A 19,373-nucleotide genomic window follows, 5' to 3' on the forward strand; every position below is an offset into this window, starting at 1 on the left:
AAGGGAAAAAGAAGTAAAGAGAAAAATTATTTAGTCTAACGCTGTCTGCTACAGCCGCAGTAGCTGTCCACCACTTCAGGAGGCTTGTGTGACCCAAAGTGGTGAGCTCAGTCCAGCTCTGTAATTCAAAAGCCGAGTCAGAGAAAAAAAGGTAAAAACGGCTGACTCTTTGAATTGCAGCAAGCCCTGACAGGTCAGAGGCTTGCGAGCCTGGCGCTGGCTGTGCCGCAATTATCTGGCAGACTCAAGCGTCTCGCAGCTGCCACGGTGCTCTGGGGACTGGATAGGGGTTCAGGATTCAATCCTGATGGCCAACCCAACCGCCAAGGGACAATCCTGGAGACGAACTGCAAGATTGTCCCCAAACGTGAGAAATGGCCGCTGCTGCCGCCTTGAAAAAAAGGGGCGTTTAGCGGCAGATGAGGCTAGCCCAAGTTAAGGGAAAGTGGATCGGGAGAAGGCGAGTTAAATAAGACGTTGCCTCCCGCCCCCAGCCTGGCCCACACGGACTCTCAGGGTCACCTCCACCCAAATTCCAACCAGAAAGGGAAAAAAAAACAGTCCACCAGCAAGGAAAGTTTAAAAATTAAATAATAAGCAAAAAAAAAATGCAAACCGGAAAAAAGGGGCGAAAAAATGAAAGTGCTAAACTGGCAAGCCAGCTTGCTGTCAAACCTGACCTAAGCCTCTCTGCGAAAAAAAGGGGGGTGAATCCAGGGGGTGAATATTCTTCTACAATCCTAATTATTCAGAGCCCTTAAAGGGTGGTCTGCACATGCTGAGACCGAGTGAAGAACTGGGGACCGTTACCAGGGGGTGTGTCCTCAGTTTTTCAACTCGGTCTGCAGAGCTAGGAGACTAGAGACTACCCATCCTGGACTCTCCCTTCGGCTCAGTGGAGAAGGGCAGCTATAAAAATAATTTTTTTTTTGTGAACACAGAAACTACTGATACAGTAATGAATTTATTACATTGTAATAATAATAGCACTTAGACTTACATACCACGTCAAAGAGGGCTCTACAGCCCTCTCTAAGCGGTTTACAGAGCCAGTATATTGCCCCCAACAATCTTGGTTGTTGCAATATTTTATCAATCTTCAAAGTAACTATGAACTAAGGAGTATTATTGAAAGAGGTAAGGGAAAACACACTAGAAATTTCACAGTTGACATTCACACGTAAAAACAATCTCTGTCAAACATTCTTTTTGATCTACACCAAGGGCAGAGGTGGGCTGCTGATGGTTCGTACTGTTTTGGGCGTACCGGTTGTTAAGATTCTGCGCAGTTTGACAAACTGGCAAATCCCACCACTGGCTGGCCCTACCCACGCCGCCCGCCCCATCTCGCCTCGCTCGCCTTGGCTGGTGGCTAGAGTCATGCCGCGCCCAGCTACTCTCAGGGCTCCTTCGCTTGATCACCCAGACACATGGCCCAGCTGATCTCCATGCCTCGCTGGCTCTGCTCACAGCGGCTGCCCATTGATTTATCAGCAGCACATAGAGAATAGAACCCACTTTGATACAGATGTTAGAATAATGTACAGGTAGTCCTTGACTTACAACAGTTCATTTAGTGACTGTTCGAAGTTACAATGGCACTGAAAAATTGACTTATGACCATTTTTCAGACTTACGACATTTGCAGCATCCCCATGGCCCTGCGATCAAAATTCAGACGCTTGGCAATTGACTCATATTTATGATGGATGCAGTGTCCTGAAGGTCATGTGATCTCTTTTTGTGACCTTCTGACAAGTGGGGAAGCCAGATTCACTTAACAACAGTTTGACTAATTTAACAACTACAGTGATTCACTTAACAACTGTGGCAAGAAAAGCCATAAAATGGGGCAAACTCAGAAATTTTCGGCTCAATTGTGGTCGTAAGTCAAGGACTACCTGTACTTGCTCTACCGCCTTGATGAAAAGCTGAGTATAAGGAATTATTCACCTACTTCTAGCCGTTTTAAATGGCTGTGGTATAGCAACCTTCATTATTTTGCAGCAAAATAAAAGGGTCATCCAAATTAAAAAGGAAGTTCAAGAGGCAAGAGTAAACAATAGTTTGAGGTAAATAAAAGTAAATAATTGTATTAGAAAACATTCAACTCTGGGCTCCCTGCCATATAAAAGAGTATTTCATTATCAACAAGTGACATGGCAATATCAACAGAAATCTAAATATTCAGAAAAGCCATATTACTATGTAACACATTCGATTCTTTTCAAAATAACAGAAAAAACACCTTTTAAATCTATAATTGCACACCTGGTCTAAAGAAAATATGCTTGCTTCTTCTTTAAATCCATCTTATACTTCCCAGTATACCAAATTAAAACTTATTTGCCAAAGAAAACATTAAATAATAGTTTTAAAATTAATTTCACAGTGTTCCCATTAAGTATTTCCATAAGATCCCTAGTCCCTTAGTTTAACTGTACAATCTAAGCTCATATATAACAGAGAGAAAATCTATATTTCAGGATACATATACAATCACCACACCATGGTAACTGATTGATCTTGGGTTTTTTTTTTTTTTACCATAAGTGTATCTTGCCATTCTGGTATGTATTTTTTTTCCAGATTTATTAGCTTTGTGAAATGCCTTTGCACCTTTTTCATTGTTAGGACATGTCAGTGAAAGCATCAAATTCTTCTATTTTTATATATTCAAATCACCTCTTTTCAATGTACAGTATATTCAGTGGAATGAATGAACACACAGACATACATAAACACACACTATAAATAGCAGGAATGAGAAGAAAGTGAGGAGGATGGAAAAAACCATTCTGAGGGAAGCTGTAAAATTTATGGAGGTCGAAGTGGTATTTTCTTCCATTCAAGTTCTGTTTCAGACTTTCCCAGAAAGGACAAGCTGCCTGCTGCTTTTCTTTTCTCAAAGTAGTTGTAGGCTTTTTTTGGTCTCCTATTTATGTGACTAGAAGAGAAGGAAGGCTAGAAAATCAAGATCATCTCTCCTTTCCTTTCAATCATTTACCTAGGTAAAGGAATCTGCCTTTTCTCTTGGAGCCAATCTGAGGAGCTTGTGTAAATTCTTTTGAAATAATTTTTGATGAAAAAAAAATAATGAAGAGAATATGATAAGCCAGAGAATGTTCTTCCATTCGGCATTTACCATAAAAATACCCTGATGGCCTCTGAGAAACCAAAGGGATATTGACAAGAACATCTTAGCAATAATTTCAATGAGCATGATTTATAGGGAAATTATCAAATTGTCCAATTGTGCATTTTTCCTTAGTGACTCAGCAGTTCTTTCTTCCTAGAGGTGTGTATATGACAAGTAAAAGCTCACCTAGCTAGCTTAGTGCCCATGGCAGAACTTCAACTTCCCAGGAAACTGGCTCCAAACACACAACCTTATAGATTATATTAACCTTTTTGATGGTTGGAGAGAAATTAATACAACCTATTTTGGAGGAGGCAGTTATTCATGGGTTGGAGGCTCTAGAGTCCAGAGCAGATCTGCTATCAGTGCAAGGCATATATCTGCTGCTACCCAAGGAAAAGGCAACCCTCACTATCGAAGTTAAAATGAAGTAGTGTTCTTGTGCAGGATTCCATTTGCATCATGAGCCTAATTTTATGGATGTTGGTGACTAAATTTATTATTATTTAGTTTTAAAATATCTATGTATTATTGTATTACATTTCCCTCCAATATTTCCCAATTGCATTTTAATGTGATTCAGGATGTGCTCAGGAGCTTTTGTTACATTTATAACTAGATACTTTTCCAGTTCAGAAAATTGCAATAATGCCATGTGTATTTGACAAATTAAAATTTGAAATGTTTTTGAAAGGGCAAATGAATTTCCACATGCAATAAGCTGCGGAATGCCAGCAATAGATTTAATTAAATATTATATTGTACTTTTGACTTCTTACTAAAATGATACAATCTTTTCAGAAAATGAGACTGCTAGTAGCAATTTTTAATTTTTGATTGGAAGCCAACAGCTATAGTGAACAGAGCAGTATTTACAGCTGGGATTTTCTCATTTTTCTCCACCCTATGCCCCAGGCACTGAGCACTGCAAGGGTCACTTGGTACCACATCAACCATCATCCACTATCTCCTACTCCAGGTGATAACTTATGGGAACATATACATTAGCCTTGTTCAAACTGACTTATTCAAAGGGAAAATAATGTTCCAGAGTTTAAACTATTATGTTTTCTACATGATTACTAGGTGCTTTAGTATTCTTTTATTTACACTAAAATACAAGCAAAACAAAATGACCTCTTCATGTTTTATGCCATTTCTTTCATTCATAAGCCTGTAGTTTGGGATAATTACTTGCAAATAAGATAGCCTTGCTTAATAGTCACGAGAACGGGGAAACCTTTAAAATCATTCTCATAGTTCAGAATACAAAGCACCTCTATTAATCTGACGACATTTATATATAACACTCAATAAACAAGATTCCAAATTACTCTCTTGGATTTTTTTGGCTAGGATCAAATGGCATGTTAATAAGAAATAAAGTAATTCTAATGCTGGCCTGTGACCGTAATAAAAATGGATTGATTAAAAAAGTTATTCTGTTGCATACAAGAATGTGACCCATTTCAGTGGAGAATTTCTAAATAAATTGAACCAAAATAAATTATAAGCTGGGTGGAGAGATGGGGGAATGTTTTTCTGAGAGAAATACGAATTATAAATTATTAGTCTATTTAGAACAGAATGAACTATATATCTAATCATATCTAGGTTGATGTTTTATTGGATACTTAGGGCATGTCAGAATATGAAAAGGCTTGTTGTACCCATAGTTTTCTGAAGTTGTGAAAATTCAGACAAAAATTCTCATGTAGGAATAAAATAACTTGGTATGCTAGAAGACTTTCTAATTTCTAATTATGTTTGATCTATCCATCCCATTTTAGGAAACATTTGCACTTCTTGTAAGCTTCCAGAAATGGACAGTATGGGCCGTAGTGCAACTTGCTCAATTAATCTTTTGAACCCAGAAATCATTTTAAGTCAAGCAGATAAGGAGCACTGCTATTTCTCTTCTGAGAAGCTACGACTCTTTTGCAACTGAAAGGAAATTGGTGATACATTTTGAAAATGTAGCAACAACCATCATATAGGCAGATTAGGTGAGAACAAATAAAATGGGAAAAACAACAATAGGTACCCTGAAGTCAAGGGGCTAAGAAAAAAGAACAAGAAGCATGGATCTCTTTTTAATGAATACTATGTAGCTTCCTTGATTTCAAAACACATTACTTTTTTTAGTTCTCCAAGAGATGGGATGAATTCCAACTTTATATTTTCTCCCCTAAAAATTACAATATATCAATTGTATCCAACTGAATTTATTCTAAAATAGGCTCCCCTTCTAACTCTAAAGATGTTTTTATAGGATTCCTATTCCTTCATAGACAAATGTATCAATTCATTTTAATACTGTTAACCAATACCTCAAATAGTACTGTAAATCAAATATGATGCTGGCAGAAACACTAAAATCTACAAATATACTTGATGTTCTTAAAATAAATCTATATACAATAGTCCTCAACTTACAACCCACAACTGGGACCAGAATTTCTGCTCCTAAGCAAGGTCATTGTTAAGTGAGTCACAGCCAACTTTCCAACCAGTTTTGCCACAATTGTTAAGCAAATCGCTTCAGTGAATCACACAATCATTAAGTAAATCTGGCTTCCTGTTAACTTTGCTTATTGGAAGCTGGCTGGGAAGTTTGTAAATTGTGATCACATGGATCCTAGGATGGTACACCCATTGTAAACACATGCTGGTATTGCCATGTGCCTGAATTTTGATATGTGGCTATGGGGATGCTGCAACCGTCCTAAATGCAAGGACCAGTTGCAAGCCAGCTTTTTCAGTTTGGTTGTAATTTTGAATGGACGCTAAATGAATAGTTTTGTTATTATCCACTACAGTATATGATGATGACCTGATAAGACTTGAAAATGAGATAAAAAAACAGTGAAACTAACCAAATATTTTATCCCAAATATGTGGCATGTCAACAAAGCTCAAAACTATCTGAATATGAAATCCTAATGTATCTACTTATTAGTTACATCTATCTACAACCATTATTATTTTTAAATACCTGTTCTTTTACAGAAGCTAGAATAGTAGTGGCAGTAGCCTCTGTTTCCATGGCAGGATTTGCAGAAGATTCTTGGTTGGTCGGTTGCAGCCCATCTTCCAAAGGGATCTGTTCAGGAGCTGGCATATTGCCTGGTGGGGGGAAAAAATTAGTTTGATATCTGATGTTTATGGATTCAATTGACATGCTACCTTTCCTGCGCTAAAAGTATTACGTAGTATTTCCCAAATCTAAATGAGTATGATATGAAATTAAGCAGTAAGAATTTCATATTTTTTCCCTCCCTGTAATAATGGCTAGGAAACAAGGGGGAGGAGGCAACCTTGAGTGCAGCTCGTCTCATTTTGACCACAAAAAAGTAATAGCATAGTATCTTATTATTCTGATTGGAAAACATATGAAAGCTGTAATGTATCTCCTAAAATAGGCATATGTTACATCTTAAAAAACAAGGGAACCCCCCCCCCAAAAAAACTCTGTCCAGTTATACCAACTTATATAATGCAGCCCTTGTCCACAAAAAATTGTTTTACTTACAAGATTGTGTATCTATGTATATCTCTATTTTAAAACATGATTAAAGTATCTTCAGTAGTCTGTAGCCCTAGATTTAAGGAATTAAAGTGTTTGCTGTAAATTTTGCTGGATAGTTACTATATGATCATTGGAATAATTTTCCCTAGATATACCTATATGTTAAAAACATCAACCTTTTCACCTTTTGATAACCCCAGGTACTGATAATGATTCAATTGTGTTTCCTGCTTCTTCTTCAAGAAGTCCTTGACTTATGATCAGAATGGACTCCTGAATTTCAATAAGGTAAGGCATCATGTGACCAAACTTGATTTTACAACCATTTTTATGAAGATTGTAAAGTGAATCATTGTTCATTGTAAGATTGTTAAGCAAGTCAATTTTTCCGAGCACCCTTTTTTTTGCCAGAAAAAACACCAGAAATCAGCAAAAACGCTAATAAATCAGTCAAATGACCATGGGACATTGCAGTTGGTCATAAATGTGAGCTGGTTGCTAGGTACACAAAATGTGGTCATGCGACCACAGAGGGGGTGATTGCAATAGTTGTAAGTAGGTGTTTTTCAAATCCATTGCAAAATTGAATGATTGTTAGCTGGTTATAAGTCAAGGGCTATCTGTATCTGAACAAGTGGCATTATATCCCTTTGTATGCATGATCAGGTAGATCATCTTCATAGATAATTCCTTCGGGACACTGGTTCCTTTCTGCCTTAGAGCAAAAAGTCACAACTTTCATTATACATATTCTTCATGCAAATGCATCAGCTTTTTTCTATTTATTAAGATTTATATTAGCAATAAATTAGAAACAGGAAGGCATAAATATCTATGGCTGCCTTAGACTAGAATGACACATCTGTACTTGACTTGAGTTATCAGATTTGGTTGGCTGATCAATTTTCAACTGCTAGAAAGTGAATCGCAAGATGCAAATCTTGTAATCATAGCTAATATCCTATTAGTTTATCTCTGTCCCAAAGAGACATTAAAATAAACCATTTCTACTTTAAAAATCTTAATTTCCTGAAGGAGTTTCTTAGGTCAACCAGAAGTCTATAAGCAAAATACAAGCTGCTTGTTTCCTAGCTACTGGTATCAAGAGATTTTCTGCTTCCAATTTTGGAAACAAGTAGTGATTTACATGCCTCCAAGATACTTTTCACTATCTCTCCTTAACATACATAGCAAGCTATACACTGTCGAAATTTCACAACTCCTATATTATAATTTCATTGGAAAAATACAGCAGAGGTCAAGTACTTTTTCTGACCTTTCTGAATTTATCAAAGTTACAGAGCTTCTATCTACATAAAAGATACATGATTTGTATTCACAGTATTTTTGCTATATAAATCTATCAGTTTAACTGATAGTTAAGCTATGTACCTTTTAACAGGTAATATTTTCAAAGAGCAAAGGGTTCCCAAGCTAATTTGATTGAGTTTAAAAGTTAATACCATGAAGAACCAATAGGTTATGATTATTTGAAACAACTAATAAATCCAATTTTCAGAAATAACTGATATTATCTTGAACGTGAAATCTACTTCAAACTGGATGTTTGCTGCTGTAATTCCCCTTTACAAAAGTTTTATTTCCAGTTAAATACTAAAACAACCAATTTTTTATTCAGTATTATTTTTATAAATTCATTAACAGCTCCATCCAAGACTAACCTTTATGACTTCAGTGTTAGCAGTGGTGAAGGCTGAAGGACAAAAAAATGAGCAACAAAAATAAACCACCCCTATCTTCCAACTGCCATGTCACCTGCCAGACTCAGGATGTAAATGTTGGGGTGCTGGTTTGCCTTAAACAAATGTGATACTTAAGTATATGCTTGAATGAGACAGAGATTTATTTTAAAGCACTAATTATTATAGAGTGAAACTGAAGAGCTGATTAATTATTACAATATTTCATTTTGTAAAATCTATTGGTTGAATTAATAAAATAAGGGCTTTCCTATTTCAAATTCTTACAATTAGCCAGATTTAACTATCTGGAAATTTGATATGAAACTTCAGTAACCCCTGTTTCCCCAATGCAGAGGAATGGTAAAAAAACATCTGGTAATCAACATCTATCTTTATACAACTAAAACTCTTATATCTGTTTGTAACGTTCAAAGGAGTGGGAGAGCGCATCAGAAGGCAACAATTTTGAATCAACATATGAAAAATGGGCTAATTCACAGAATACGTCCAAAATCTGGGACCTATGACTTGTGTGGGATTAACATTTGGCAAAGATGTGTCCACTTCAGTTCTACTGTACTGCTGTTGTCACATGGTTTTCATTTCCAGCTCTCCCTGCCAGCTTCCTACAAGGAAGTCAGTGGAGGAACCAGCAAGAAGCTGGAAGTTGCTCCTATTCCCACTGCTTTTTTGCTCATTTGGTCATTTTGTTTCTCTGTTTAAGTAAGGAAATATCTCTAAATTTCTGACCCAATAGGTCATGGGTTGGCTAGTATTGTATGAAAGAGCAAATAAATTATCTGAGAGTATTTTCTCTGGCACTCCTCAGGCTACAAAATATTTAAAAAATATTTCATAAAACATAAAGAAAACTCTCCAACCTAAAATAATTATTTTCAACGATGTCAAGAATGGCACTGCCCAGGCTACAAAAACAGTTTTTAGAAACCTAGAAATCTAAGTAGCCGGTGCTTTATTGTGAAGTATGCCTCTTCTAGAAAAAGACAAATGAAAACCAAGGGATTATTATAGCATCTTAGGGACCATGAGGGGAACAGCTTGCTTTCTGGTAGGTGGCTGCTTTGAAACTTATTCACATTTGCCATGATTGCCATTATAAAGATCACAACAATATGCACCCTACATGCTCTTGATTTGGCTTTTGTTTAACATTCATTAATTTAAATTAAAAATTAATTCCATCAAAGATCGAGCTCTTTGCGCATATTGAGAATTTTTCTAGTTTAAAATATTTAGTAGTAAAACATGGGCTAGCTAGAAACATACTGTATTTTTCAGGCTATAAGATGCTCCAAAGTATAAGATTTAGCTTAGCTTCTGGGGAGGAAAACAAGAAAAAAAAATCTGCCTCTGCCTCCCAGCAATTTGCCTCCTTGCAACAAACAGCAAACAGCCTGGTCAGCTTCGGCACAGCCTGATTAGCACAAGCAGCTGATTATTGGTAGGATCAGCCCATTGCCTATTGCGGCCTCTACATGCCCCTTTTCAGCCTCTGCATCGCATTTTTAGCCTCTGTACGCCCTATTTTTGGCCCGTTCCAGGCAGCTGGGCTTGGAATGGGCCAAAAATGGGGCATGTGGAGGCGCCAATAGTGACCTCTACAGTCTGAAACAGCTGATCGTCAGGACGCCAATCCAACCAACAACAACTGTTTGCTGCAAGGAGGCAAATTGTTGGCAGAGGCTGAAGGGTGAGAGCCGGAGGATGGGTGGGGCTTTAGCAACATTCACTGTATAAGACGCGCAGACATTTCCACCCGCTTTGGGGGGGAGTGCGCCTTATACACTGAAAAATACAGTAATTAAAAAAAAAATTACTCCCTTTATGTTAAGGTTCTACAGATTCTTAAGGCCATTCTGAAATCCCAACAGCTGTATGCACTAAGATTGCCTTTTCCAAATTTCAAGTCAGTTTTTATTGTTTCGACATACGCTTCTTATGCCTAAGCCTAAGCAGAGAACTATAGTGCAACAATCTTTTTATTTCAGTAGTTGACCACAAACAACACAGTAAGTGCTTTTTGCAACAACTTCTTTCCTACTATACAAAAAACCTTTGTATGTTTTTGTAAAGAATATCCTCTTATAGCAATAGCACTTGGACTTATATTCCACTTCATAGTGCTTTATAGCCCTTTCTAAACAGTTTAGAGACAGCTTATTGCTCCCAACAATCTGGGTCCTCATTTTACCAACCTTGAAAAGATGGAAGGCTGAATCAGCCTTGAGTCGGTCAGGATCAAACTTCTTATAAATAATTTTATATTTTAACTCCTTATGTATTTATATTCCTTATAAATAAGCATATATGGAACCTCAATTTTATTTTACATAAGTAGGCAAAAATCAGGAATAAAACTTCTGTTTTCCTGTCCTCCTCACCCCAATTATAATAGTATTCCATTAACTTTTCCCACAACTTACTCAAGCTCGAGATTCTTTTTTAAAAATATAACATATGCAAACAGTGGCTACATTTACAGATGATTTGTTGTAATAATAGTCTGTTTATCTTAGAAACAGGCCAGAGTCAATCTTGCAAAGAAGTTAAGCAGTAATGGCATTCTTAGCCAATTCCTGATTTGTACTTGTTCATTTTAAGCAGTTTTTTGTTTGCATTGTGGTAAACAGGAATAATCAGAAAGTCCAACCAAGGATAGTCCTATGAACCTATCAGCCTAATTCCACAATTACAATTAGAAAGCTGATCATATGCCATGATTTCGAACAGCAGTTTATTGTTAAATAATAGCTGCCTTCCTTCATCTTTTTAAAAAATAACTTAAAGCAAATGTGAATTTGGTTATTGTACTTTATTCACCATAGATTATATCTGACAAATAATTATAACTATTTTTATTTATTATTTTGTCCTTTACGTATATAGATCAACCAGAATTTTTTGCTTTGGGGGATTTCCAATGTGTTTGATCACAAAATGGCAACTGAGTGGCCTTCAAGCAGGAGGTTGCATATACATATAGTCCTCGAGTTATGAATGCAATGGAGCCTGCCCATTCCATTCGTTACCTGAGGATTCATGGGAGTGAATCTCGTACTTTGAACAAGATCACTTCCTGCTTTCGCCCATGCGTTAGATAATTGAATATGTGGCTTGTTAAGTGCATATAAGGTATCTTGGGGTGGAAAAAGCCATAGGGGGCCTTGTGATGGAACAGGCCACCTGCTTAAGACCACGCTAGGCCACCCCTGATCCATAGAAACCTCATTCTCCCTCCCCTGGGGTCCCCACAATTGCTTCCCCCCCACCATGCCAGGTGACTTGCCTTATGAAAATGTCTCCTCTCCAGCCTGTTTCTTTGCCTGCTTCCTCCTTTCTTGGGGTTGACCAGGCCTCTGGCAATGAAAAAAGAGGCCCAGAGGCCAGAGCACGCCCTTCCGGGCCTCCTTTCTCACCGGAGATCTGTTTGATGAGGCCTCTGGTGACAAAAAGGGAAGCTTTGGCAAGGAAATGGCAAAAAGAGGAAAGGCCTGAAGGACAGAAGTCTTCCCTCTGTTTGCAAACATCCAAGCCTCAGTTTGCAGAGAATAGAGGCCTAAAGTGCAAGATCATGCGCTACTGATCTTGCAGTATGTTAGGCCTCTGTTCTCTGCAAATGCACTGAAAGCCTGAAGCAATGAAGCAGGCAAAGAAACCGTGACAGAGAGATCTTCACAAGGTAAGTGAGTCTCCGCAGACGAAGTACCTGTGAAGGTCCAGCCAGGATTGGGGGGATAAGTGGAGTGAATGTTGCAGAGCCTCTGCGGTCATTCATAAAAGTGAACAACTACCATGGTGCTGCAATATTCACAATTTCGGGACTTGTTCGTAAATGCTAGGGAGAGCTTATTGTATAACTTTGACATTCACTAAGGGAACACTTGTAACTTGAGGATTACTTGCATCTGATTTTTAGAATTAGCTATTGAAGGCAGCTAATAAAATATACATATTTTATAAAAACACAAGAAAATCCAGTAATTTTAAATAAACTTTAATTCTAATGTTTAATCCAATTTCCCTCCTGTGCCTGAAAAGTGAGCCCTTGCCAGCTGTGGCAATCTAAGAAGAGCCTTTCCATATTTAAACACAGAGATAAAGGTCCTCCTTAATAGTCAAGTTTAACTCCTGATGATTTCATGGAAGTCTATGGAAACTATTGATGTAATTTTCCTGGCAGCACTAGAGAGATGGTTTCCCATTGTCTTCATCTGCAATGCTTCTCAATTTCCCAGCCCAACCTGCTACTCTGGAATTTTCTCATCTAAATACTAACCCATCCTGAACTTGTCTAGCTTCCAAGCCCAGACAAAGTTGCCTAAGGGCTACCTAGATAGGATGGTAATGAGAGAAGATATTCTTCTAATAGTCACATCCTAAGCTCTTTAGAATGTTAAGAACTATTGCGAAGGCCAAATCTTGTACTGTTTCCAATAAGCAAGGTAACCAGTGCAGATTTCTCTTTACGGACATGATATGATACCTATACTTTGCATCAGTGAGCAACTGATATTTGTATCATTTGTGACTTCAGGACACCTAACAAGACCTTGATTATAATAATCAAATTAGATACAGCCAAGGCACAAGAAACTGATTGATATTGGATGTAGTTGTGCAAACGCACTCCTTGCTAAAACTGTGAATCAGTATCAGTGTGCATTCTCATGCTACAAACCTGCTCTTTCAGGGAATCAAACCCTCCAATAAACAGGCTGAACAGAAATCCTCATGCTCAGTTCTCTATTCCCCAATAGCACCTCTGCCTTGTTTGGATTTAACTTTAACTTATTCTCTATCATCCAGTGCATAATCAAATTTATTTGACAATATTTGAGAATACCAGATAATTCATTAGAATTTAATAGTTAGTGCTGATGGCCCCGCTCCAAAGCTCTACGTGATCTGCTCGAGCAACTCTGTGTAAATATTGAACATCATGAAAAGGCTTTTTTTCAGACGGAAAACTTTGAAACAACATTAAGTTACAATGAGCTAGAGAGAAACTATTTTAATTATAATTGCCAGAAATTAGTCAAAACACACAATGGGAAACACAAAACACAATGAAATGAGTAACACAAAATAACATAAATGATATAATAGACTTGACATAAGTGTTTTTTTAAAATGGATGGTAGAGAATAAGTTAATGTTAAATCCAAACAAGGCGGAGGTGCTATTGGGGAATAGAGAACTGAGCATGAGGATTTCTGTTCAACACAAAATAACATAAATGATATAATAGACTTGACATAAGTGTTTTTTTAAAAAAGAGAGATTTCTGACTGCCCACCCAAAAAACTGAGAAAAGCTTGACTGTGTCCAAGCACATGACATGGGATTTCTTTCCTTACAATAATCACCCTGAGGATGATGCCTTTCGTCCCCAAAAAGAACATTCGTGTTCCTTGCAAGTCATCAAAAGATTAACAGATCCCTCTACTAAATCATAACTTAATGTTATGTGCAAGGAGACAATTTTGAATCATCTTGGTTTTTCTAAATGTTATATTCCACCCACTCAATCAAACAATTAGAAATAATTTTCTACACTTATCCTCCTTTATTAGAGTAAAAAATCTTTTTGTGATGTTGGAAAGTAATTTTGGTTCAACTACCGTGTTTCTCACAAAATAAGGCCAGGCCTTATTTTTTTTTGACCCCTGAAAAAACGGCTAGGCCGTCTTTTCGGGGGTGACTTAATTCCTCCCCCTTGCATCCTCGGGTGGGTGGGTGGCGACAGCTTAGATGTTGACCTCGGCATTGGTGGGGCACTTTGTATCGGGAGACCTTCCGCCACCATTGCTTTCCCTTCTCCCTTGCTGCCCTGTGCTGGGCGCCCCAGGTGAAGCTCTTTGCGCTCTGCCCGGCGCCAGGCAGGGATGGCAGCTGGGTGCTTCTCCTGGGATGGGCCGATCCTGCGCTGCGGCCCCGGGAGATTTGCCTCCCCATGTGGGATTGGGCTGCCCTCTTGGGCAGGGGAGGCTTTGTTGTAGTAGGGTGTCATTTTTAAAAGAATTGGCTTTACCTTCGAAGGCAAAGGGAAGGCGGCGACAGGAGGGAGGAGCCCTGGCTGGCCGCGCATGGCTGCGCCAAATGCCACGGCATTGCTCTAAACGGTCTGGCAGCAAGGGAGAAGGGAAAGAAACGGTGGCAGAAGGTCTCCCGATATGAAGTGCCCCACCAATGCAGGCAGCACCATATCCGGGCATGCAACAAAAGTACTTCCTAACGGCAAGCTCCCCCCGCCATTCCCCCCCATTTCGCATGTTTAATATGGGCCTTAATTTGGGGGGAGGGGCTTAATCTGATTTTATGCCAATAAAACATGGTGGGGCTTCCTATTGGTGGAGGCCGTATTGTTGGAGAAACATGGTATATAGATCAGATAGCGTATATTCAATATTAAATATATTATTGCTTTGAAACTAGTTTTATATATTTATTTTATGCTCTCATAATTTGCTTTTGCCCTTGTAGATGTTATTTCTTGTTTACATAGTGAAACTATAATCATTAAAGTAGATGCTTAAAACATTCTGCCAGACTTAATCCTAGTAAGTGTAGATAGAATTACAGCTCAAAGTTGTTTAATGATACACCTTTTTTTTTCTTCATGTTATGTTTCATGCTTCAAAGTTTAAAGTATTCATAAGCAACCCTTAATTTAGCAAACCTTTAAAAAAAAATCAAGCACATACATAAAAGAAGAGCTGTGGAAGCCATTGGCTGTCAGTACTTTGGTCAGGGTGCATAGTTCAAACAAGACACACATAAAGACTGAACTATGCACTCTGACTAAAGTACTGACAGCCAACGGCTTCCACAAAAGCAAAATCACCGGCTTGATCCACAAAAACACACTGAGACATAATGGAGACCTAGAAGATGAACAGACCTATGGGACAGCTGTCCTGCCCTACGTAACAGGTACTACAGACAAAATGAAAGAAAGCAAGTTTCAGAGTGAAGAGTCTAACAACTAACTACTCTGAAAAGAATAGGTATGCTTTATCACTTGCCTGCAGTTACAACAACTCTGAGCGGCTCCATTAACAAAACACAGAGAAGCTCCAATAACGGAAACCAGTTTGGTGTGATGGTTAAGGCACCAGGCAAGAAAGCAGGAAAACTTTTTCTATTCCTATCTCAGGCATGAAAATCACTGGATGATTTTGAGCCAGTCAATGTCTTTCAGCCCAATTAACCCCACAGGTGTGTTGTGAAAAAAATAGGAGGAAGGAAGATTAGGTATGTTCACCACCTGATTATTATTATTTTTTAAAATAATAAAGGTAGGGCAATATATATATAATATATCTACCAATATCAGTAGTGATGTTATGTTAAAATCCATAAAATCCGAAAAGGAAAATTTACGGAACTGTATTTATTAACTCAAATTTATACCATGTGAAATTCAAGTCTTAGGCAAAAAGCAAATACTTTGCTTGTTTGAATCTGGCAGGAAATTGCAAGCTGTGGTCAGGTACAGTAGATTCTCAATGACCAACAATCCTCACTTAATGACAGCAACAGGGAATATTGGGATTGCTGTTGCTAAGTGATGTACTCACATGATATCATGCTTTATGATCACATTGCTTAGCAATGGAAATTGTAATCTCAACTACACTGTGATTCAGCAAGGACTATCTATAGTGAGGCCTCTTTCAGAGAGACTTCACTTCAATCTGACGTCAAGTCCCAAAGCCAAGAAAAACATGGGGAGATTCTTTCAAGTAGATTTTTTTTAAACTGTTCCACATCTACAGACAGAATCTGGCCACGTTAAGGCACTCTGCTGTCTATATCAAGCATATACACCGAGAACGATTAAGGTGGGGCTGCCTTTCCCACTTTTCCTCTCACACAAATCATCTGAACTGAGCTACCTCTTATTCCTCATGAATGCACCCCCTCCCTCCTGGGAATCAGACTACTATATTCCATCACATCTAATAAGCTACTTGGAACTATAATGGCAGAAATCAGACTTTTGAGCAAAATTCCTGATTAGGAACAGGAATGCTATCACCTCTGAATAATCTCAATAATCCAATTCCAAGTTCTGAATCTCCGGCAAGTGGCCACAGAAGAAGTGGGCTGGCAGTTGGCTCCTGCTGGGTGGAGCTGTCAGTGCCACCTCTGTGAGGTGAGTCAGTAAATTATACATCCCCTGAAAATAAGATCTGGTGCCTTTTTTTTGTGGCAAAAAAATATTAAGACTGGGTCTTATTTTAAGGGAAACACGGTATGACTATATGCCGTAATCGAAGGACGTGAATCTATGTGTACGTGTGCATTTACATATAAACCAATTACTGTTCAGGATTTGATTTTTTGTATACTTGGTCATTTTCTACAGTTTCACAGAAGACAGCTGAAATCTGTTGACATCATTAGTCTGTGAATTACTAATCCCTGCTACTTCAGCTTAATTCCAAACAAGCCTAGGAGTTACAGCTGGTGCACTGCTGCTCTGAGGTTGCATTCTTCAAGAGGTGAGCAAATGTGCTACATCAGCAACAGTTATTAAAATGCTCTTCTGGACATAGCCTCAATAGGATGAGATCATAATTCAAGAGCAGTTCCAACATACATTTCTGTTTTATATCTCTAGCCACAAACAGAAAAGATGATTCCATCATATTCTCAAAAGCATCAGCTCTGATAACAAGCAACTCTTGTCTGGATTCAATTTCAATTTATCACTTTTTTCTAGCCTTTAGGAAGGTGTTGATTGATTCTATTTTTTAAGGTTGTCCAACTGAAACAAAAGCAATTAACATAAAATGATCAAATACCCCTACACACAGGTAAGAGCAACCTAAAGGACCTTACCATCCAAGTAAATTCCCCCCAAAGAGATGTTTAAAATAAGGCAAGAGGAATGATGCCGTTATTTAAGAATAATGAGGAAAAGGTACAGGTAGTCCTCAAGTTACGACGGCAAACAGGACCAGATTTTGTGTTGCTAAGCAATTCAGTTGGTAAAGTAAGAAGTTACGTGACTGTATTAATTAGTGACAACAGTCCCCACAGTCCCAGTAGCCACCATAATTTCAAGATTGAACGGGTTGTTAAAAAAAGATCTCACATGACGACATAGGAAGAGGTGGGAGTCCCTGGTGACTGAGAGTTGCAAGTGTGAACTATGGGCAGATGATGGCGCCATGGGCAGGTGTTACAGAGCTCAGGCAGATATGTGGATGCTTCAGGTGGATGAAGAACTGGCAGGGGAGGGAGGGACCTGAGAATTCTGGCCAGCTTCCCCACTGACTTTGCTTGTGGGAAGAAACCAGCAGGGAAGATCAGAAATGGCAATCATGTGACCATGGGACACTGCAAGCATTGCAATTGCAAGCTAGTTTCCAAGCACCTGAAATGCATTCACATGTCTGTGGGGATGTTACCACACCGCCACAGCATCCTGGACCCATTTTAAGTCCCTTTTGTTTAGCATCATTGTACTCTTGAACAATCACTGAATGAGCAGTTGTAACCTGAGGACTAACTATTGAATTGGGTTTCACTAGGATATTTGATAATACTCAGAACCCCCCCCAAAAATCATGCTATTAAGTCTAGTGATTTAAACAATATCGGAGCCCTAAAAATTTCAAACTAAGTTCCTGTTACTAAGCAGTCCCATATGAAAGTACAATTCAATGATGCCATTTCCCAAATCTCTCATGCAATCCAAAAGATTACCATGGTCAATTGCACTGAAATTCCATACAATCGAAATAGTCATACTTTTGTGATAGTTCCTTGGTGAAGAACAGCTAACAAGACCAACCAAAGGCCATTTCAATCCAATAGCTTATTCTAATGCCAGTTTGAAAAGGGTTTAGATCTGCTTCCTCCACAACTTCTGACTACCCATGGCTCTCTCTACATAAGTTTGTAATCACTGAGATTTGAAAAATGGACTACAATAATCCATCAGTAAGGAATCTAAGATAGGCTTCTTAAAGAGTTCAAACCATTAATCAAAATAGCAATCCCTCAGAGAGGCCTTAATGATGAATTGGCCAATTCCAATACCTCCCTATATGATGAATCAGCTTCATTGGGCAGAGATCCAAAGAACAGCTAATAGGCCATATCAAGCCAAGCAGCCTTTCAGTATTCTCAGCCTTAATCAGGAAGTGATCTACTCATCACACTACATAGGACTCACAGTCATAGAACAACCTGAGTGAATCAGCAATTCAGTGTCACAGAGGTTGTTGTTTCCATTTATAATTCAAATATGGAAACAGCTGTCATAGACTGTACCAGGTACCTCCCCAAAGTGAACATTAAAATAATATGCCCCCTAAAATCTGAGTAATTCCAATATCAATTCTGCATGGGGCTCTGTTAGTTGTTTTAAAGACTTCATTAGGCCGTAGAGTAGGCAATATGCTAATTAAATCCTGAGTCTCCGTATATCCATTTAATGTAAGTCAGTTTTCTGATAGGAATCTCAACAAGGTACCATATAGGATTTATAAACCAGGGCTACCTGATCACCCATCTTAGTCCCTAAACCTCCATATTACAGTATCTTGGAAGAAGAATGTGGGCCCACATAGCCTATTCCTGCCAGGTTTCAGTTATATACCACATTTTGGCTTCTTCATATGTTACCAAATCATGGATGATTTTGTTCTTATTAAGCCGACTAGCAAGTCTATGTTCTGTAAGTAATTGTAATTCCTCTTTAAATTCTAAGAACTGCCAGAACAATCAAAGGTAAATAGTCTATTAACTTGTTAGCTTTTCTCTATAATGGTGTGATCATTTTCCAGCATCAAATTTTCTGTTCCTACCAGTACTGAATTCACCCGTCTCCCAATACTTCCCTGCAACAGTAGAGCATGAGTACATCCTCATATCTAGCCTCAGATCACTACCAGTAAAACTGGTGGATATTATCAAAGTCATGTGATATAACAATAATAACAGGAATAGGAGTAGCCTCCAGCGA

At 38.3% G+C, this 19,373-nt stretch overlaps 1 protein-coding gene across 7 annotated transcripts in view; it reads right to left on the reverse strand.

Annotated features, from left to right (window-relative positions):
• The window catches only part of PKP4 (plakophilin 4), a 144,405-nt gene that overhangs the window by 90,163 nt on the left and 34,869 nt on the right, over positions 1 to 19,373 (reverse strand). For 5 of the 7 annotated variants that reach the window (XM_087920166.1, XM_026697190.2, XM_087920167.1 and 2 more), the window contains exon 2: positions 6,135 to 6,265. The exons of the other annotated variants lie outside the window; for them this stretch is intronic. In XM_087920166.1, coding sequence (XP_087776292.1) covers positions 6,135 to 6,260 — 126 coding nt within the window. In that variant the 5' untranslated portion in view covers positions 6,261 to 6,265. The remainder of the gene's footprint in view (positions 1 to 6,134; positions 6,266 to 19,373) is intronic. 7 annotated transcript variants of the gene reach the window in all.

The sequence above is a fragment of the Pseudonaja textilis genome, chromosome 1, assembly GCF_049901715.1.
Source record: "Pseudonaja textilis isolate UNSWEBS1 chromosome 1, rPseTex1.2, whole genome shotgun sequence".
Taxonomy (NCBI): domain Eukaryota; kingdom Metazoa; phylum Chordata; class Lepidosauria; order Squamata; family Elapidae; genus Pseudonaja; species Pseudonaja textilis.